Here is a 5,841-nt window from a genome sequence, read left to right on the forward strand (position 1 = left end):
TGTTGATTTCTTTTACCCTCTTTCGCAGTTCACCCATGTCGGTCTTGTTGATTTCCTCTATCTGGTCACATACTTTATTGGTACTCTTCTGCATTCCTCTCTCTGAGGGGGCAGGAATGTTGGCACTCATCAGGGTGAGCCGCAGTGCGGCATTGCCAATTCTTGTCTGTGTCAGTCCAACTTGCACTGCAGAATTCATCTGCACGGTGTCTCTCCCTTTCCTGCCTCGTTCCCTCCTTCCTTCGTACAGAGAATACACACTGGACACATATGTACACTTTGTGCATTTGAGTCCTATTCGCCACCCTAGCCCCGGCACTCCTGTGTCATAAAATCAAAGTCCAGGTTTCCCTTGCATCATGGAGTATGAGTTGTATATTGACGTACAGCATCGTTCCACATATCTCGCATCCTTACAATGCTTACTATTCTGTTGGTCTTGTATTCCGCACTCTCCCTGTAAAAAAATAGAGACATGTTTGAATAATAAACATGAAATGTACATTTAATGTATGTTTAATGAATTTCAATTACATGTATCTACATTTGTGTTTTTATATTTCAGGTTTATATATTTTGACTTACCTCAGTGGTTCATCTTTGGCCACCGGTGAAGGACGGAGCAGCCTGTGAGAAGATGTCCGATGTACAGGTGAGGACTTTGGGGCTTTCACAACCATGTAATGCACTTGTTAACCGTACTGTTGGGACTTGGTTCATGTCAGAATGAGTCCATCTCTCAATTTTCGCTCCTTTCTTGTAGTACGGCTGCTGTCCTTTCTTAAACTGTCCGGCATTTTTCTGAGGTCTCCCCATTTTTGAGGTTCCAAAATTCTCTCTCACTTTGCATGTATCTGTCTCTGGTATGTTTCAGGGGCTGATCATTGCCCTTTATATATACATTAGTAAACAATAAGAACCCTTGTGTCAGTATTTACACTAATTAGGGTCAAACTGGACACTTGACTGGCAGACCTCTGCCCCCTGGTGTCTGCACTTGGTTAGCAGCCCTCCCCCATCACTGTCTTTCATCTCAGCTGGTGTTATGTAAACATTCTGTAATCCTATCATTATGGTGTTGTTCTGTTTGTACAGTTATCAGTCTTTACTTTTGTGTCTGTTTTTTGGCTCTTTTCTCTAAATAATTGCTGGTGTCCTGAATTTTTTACATAAAGTCCAAAATTAAGGGGGTATAGGTATTAAAATTGAGTTATCTCCCCTGATCTTCGGACAAAATGTTTGTTGTTTATATTTCTGAGTAGTACATTACCTGTACTTCAATAAAAACTCAAAACCATAAGTCTAAGTATAATGTTTATTAAGATATTCAAGTTTACATTTTGAAATTGATTCAATTATCCTGTCTTTTCTTGCAGGAATCTCCTTCTTCAGTACCAGTAGAAGACATGACCTAGCAGCCCAAGCCTTGGAGCCAGCCACTTCCCATTTTGGTTTCATACCTTATAGTCCTGACTGTTTCCAAAAATGGTAAATTTGAAAAATATGTTGAGGTTTATGTAGATAAAGCAGGTTTATGTTGACAAATAATAGATCTTGCACCCCTAACTGTATGTACAATAGGATACTATTTATGAGGAACTGGAACCTAATATACAGTCGAAGGGCCGGAGGACAGTCAGATGCCCTTATTAGGGGCTTTATGGAGAGGCTGCTGATTGGTCAATTGTACTACTGGTCACTCAGTCTCTACAGCTAGCCTCTATCAGTATCAGGTCATTTTAAGTTGCTATTTCTTTACATCTTCACTATTCCAAACAGCGTTTATTAACTGGATTTACAATTCGTTATACTATATCGTGTTTCTGGTATATATACCTAGTGAACTATTTCGAGGAACAGTGTGTGTATAGGTGTTCTATTCGCGGATTTCGAGGGAAATTTAATTGCTTTGTGTTCGCGCTCCAATGGCGTCCCGACCCAGGGGCAGAGGGAGATCATCAACTCGGAAGGAACCATGGGACACTATGAATCCCGCCAACTGGACAGTATCAAAGTTAAGGGATGAACTTTCCAATATAAACATAGCCGTGCCTCCGACTTTAACCAAGAATACATTGAAGGCGATCTACTTGGAGAACATCGGAAGGAGCCGTCGAGATTCTGTCAACAGAGTTACCAGCCACCCGCGCCGAGTTGAAACCAGTAGACCTACAAGCAGGCTACAAAATACCGTTGTAAACACGGAAGAAACTGTTGATTATCGTGATGAAGAACAACCTATAGGAAACGCGTCAACGAGGTCGGGAAATCGGAATATCGTCAGTGAGACAGAACTATTTGACGCCGTGGACTCGGCAGATATTTTCCCAGACAGTGGTGAATCGGTTGACGCGGACCGCATCACAGACCGCACTGATGGATATATTTCTACGCTATCAACAACAAACATGGCGGCCCCCATGAATCCGGACGGTGAGACCATAAGAAGCCTTCTCACTACTATGCAGACCAATCAACAGACCGTTATGGGGCTACAGCAAACCGTGCTCGGTATCGTAGGGAGAAATTCTACTAATTCCACGCCGACTACCCGGGAGAACACACTCAACACGGCTTACGAGGCGATGCAGTATGAGACTGAGGAAACTAGAACAAACACGATTTCAGGTGGGTACCGTCTCCCTCATTCAGAATTTGGGGTTCCTTCAGAGTGTCTCCCCCATGAAGACGTCATATCAGAGAAGTTAAAGAAACGCATTCGGGAGGGACATGATGTTAACTTGGCCAATTTGTTGATGCCTAAGCCAGACAATAGGGAAGCCAACGTGTATAACGAAGACTCCTCGATCCACATTAATTTGAACAATCTAAACGAATCAGAAGATCCCAGACTCAACAAATCCCTTACACTCAGCGAGTTTATCACCGCGTTCGGGAAATATAAGAGGACGATGTGTAGGAAATTCCCAAAACGAAGAGTGGAACTTGATAGATACGAGGCCAACATAATAGACATAGCCAATGTTTACGGCCAAAAGTTCTATGATTACCACTGTCAATTTTCGGCAAGGGCAGCGGCAGCCCTTAAAGATAACAACACCAAAGTAGACTGGGCCATCAAAGACAGCAGCATGCTTACAATGATAATGGGCAACACCAGGGTAAATTCCTGTCAGCTATGCAACTTGACATCACACACTACCCCTTTTTGTCCACAACAACGCCAAAGAAAGCACATGTACAGTGCCAGTGGTAATGGCCGTCCGCAACAGGGTCCGAGTAAGGAGCTAGACAAACATGGTCGTCAGAAAATAAAAGTGATTGGAAAAGAAGTGTGTAACAATTTCAACACAGGGAAATGCCCTCGAGTAGACTCCTGCTATTTTTTCCATGCATGTACCTTGTGTAAATCACCTAGTCACGGTGCGGATACATGTAGGAATGCGTCCAGCATTCAAGGACAACGTTCGAAACAAGGAGCTCCGCAACAATGACTGGAGAACACGGTTTATACACCAGTTAATATCGAAAAACTTGAAATTGAATATTGAAATTACAGCCAGATCAGAAATTTGTAGATTATTTGTGTCAGGATTTGTCAGCAGGCTTTGATACACTTGTATCACACACTCAACTTCAAACCAAAGAATGTAAGAACCTTCTTTCAGCTACCACACAACCAGAAGTTGTAGACATGCTAGTACAAAATGAATTGAGGAAGGGTTTTTTGGAAGGACCTTTTCAACAATTGCCGTTCGAGCGATACAGAGTAAGCCCTATAGGGGTCTCATTTGGAAAATATTCTGGAAAAGCACGACTTATTGTAGACTTATCTGCGCCTCATGAAGATGACCAGCATCCAAGTGTAAATGAATTAATAGACAAAGATTCATGCTCTCTAACATATGTTCGTGTAGATGATGCAATCCAGAAATTACAAACATTGGGAAAAGGGACTACTATGTGTAAAACAGACATTTCGGATGCCTTTAAGATCATACCAGTGGTACCAACGCAGTGGCACATGTTTTGCATCAAATGGAACGGCAGCTATTATTTCTATAACAAACTCGCATTTGGCTGCAGATCTAGTCCGAAAATATTTGACACTCTATCTCAAGCAGTATGTTGGATAGCTGAAAATTGTTATGGTGTGGAACATATCCTCCACCTGCTTGATGATTTTATCAAGTTCGAACATCCTGACAAGTGCGGAGAGCGGAACATGGCCCTTCTTCATCACATTTTCAACAGACTAGGTATCCCTATGGCTAAACACAAGACAAGTGGACCAAATACGGTGATGGAATACCTAGGTATAGTGCTCGACTCTGAAAATATGGAGGCCAGGTTACCCGAGGATAAACTGGACAGAATTATTAGTTCACTACAGTCATTTCAACAACGACACTCATGCACTAAGAGAGAACTGCTTCAACCCCTAGGACATCTAAATGTTGCCAGCCGAGTCGTGATTCAAGGTCGTTCTTTCCTGTCGCATTTAATCACTTTGTCTACCACTGTCAAGGCGCTACATCACTACGTGAAACTCAATAACGAATGTAGGGAAGACATCAAGATGTGGATTTATTTCCTATCCAACTGGAACGGCGTCTCTGTCTTCTATAACAACAAAGTGGTTACTTTAGACGAGATATGCCTGTACACAGACGCCTCTGGAACCCTAGGGTATGGTGGTTATTTCAGAGGATCATGGTTTGCTGAACCATGGCCGCGCGATTTAGAAAACCCATACGCAAACAATAAGGAACTATCCATAGCCTTTCAAGAACTGTACCCGATTGTAGTTGCAGCCTTAATTTGGGGCCACATGTGGGTGGGCCAACGTATCGTATTCATGTGTGACAACGCTGCCACCGTGGCTATTCTATGTAAAGGAAGGTCCAAGTCTCCTCACATCATGCCGTTAGTCCGACGACTAACCTTGTGTGCCTGTACATTTAACTTTACCGTGTTGTCTAAACATGTCCCTGATCATCTTAACAATATTGCTGATTCTCTGTCTCGATTGCAGATAGCCCGACTCCGACGACTGGCACCCTACGCAGCCCGTTTCCCGTGCAAGGTACCCTTACCAACATCCGTAATGTGGAATTCGAACCAGTGATTCAGGAGTTATGGTCCGCCTCCATAGCCCCCACTACTAGGAGGACATATGAATCTGGTGTTAATAAGTATATACAATTTCTGTTATATGTTGGCCTTATAACTATAGTGCACCTACCCAGCTTACCTGTGTCTGAGGGACAACTGATTCAGTTTGTGGCATACTGCTTTAATAGTCAAATCGCATATACCACAATTAAACTCTACCTGTGTGGAATTCGATTCATGTGCATTCAGAACAACATCCACTACCCAAATTCACAGGAGATGCCCCGCCTTCATGCCATCCTAAATGGAGTAAAGCGTCTACAAGTGAGGAAAACCAAACCACGACATCCAATAACATTTAAAATTCTACAGAGGATATGTGCTCAATTGAGAACGCGTGGATGTGACCACTTATTGTTAGAAACAGTATGCACTGTAGCATTTTTCGGCTTCCTACGATGTGGTGAATTCACAGTGACAGACAAATTTGATCATACGGTACACCTCTGTGTTCAAGACTTGGTAATTTATACAGACTGTGTACTTCTGACACTTAAAAGATCCAAAACAAACCCCTTTAGGAACGGTGTAACTATCAGACTATTCAGAACCAAGCACCCCATATGTCCATTCACACTCTGCTGCAAATATAAGAACCATAGACTTCGTGAAAATCCATTGCCAACTGACCCACTTTTCGTGAACCATGAAGGACGCGTATTATCTAGGTCAATGTTCATTGCCATGCTAACACACACCTTGGAG

At 42.7% G+C, this 5,841-nt stretch overlaps 1 protein-coding gene across 1 annotated transcript; it reads left to right on the forward strand.

Annotated features, from left to right (window-relative positions):
- The first annotated feature begins 3,922 nt into the window (after window positions 1–3,922).
- LOC110451274 lies at window positions 3,923–5,089 on the forward strand. The gene has a single exon (XM_021499193.1). It carries the CDS (start codon window positions 3,923–3,925, stop codon window positions 5,087–5,089), a length of 1,167 nt encoding a protein of 388 aa, XP_021354868.1.
- The last annotated feature ends 752 nt before the right edge of the window (window positions 5,090–5,841 follow it).

The sequence above is a fragment of the Mizuhopecten yessoensis genome, unplaced genomic scaffold (genome assembly GCF_002113885.1).
Source record: "Mizuhopecten yessoensis strain PY_sf001 unplaced genomic scaffold, ASM211388v2 scaffold5913, whole genome shotgun sequence".
In the NCBI taxonomy this organism is placed as follows: Eukaryota; Metazoa; Mollusca; class Bivalvia; order Pectinida; family Pectinidae; genus Mizuhopecten; species Mizuhopecten yessoensis.

Excerpts from the sequence above, each read along its gene's own strand:
- LOC110451274 (XM_021499193.1), top strand. The coding sequence starts at position 3,923 with ATGTGTAAAACAGACATTTCGGATGCCTTTAAGATCATACCAGTGGTA.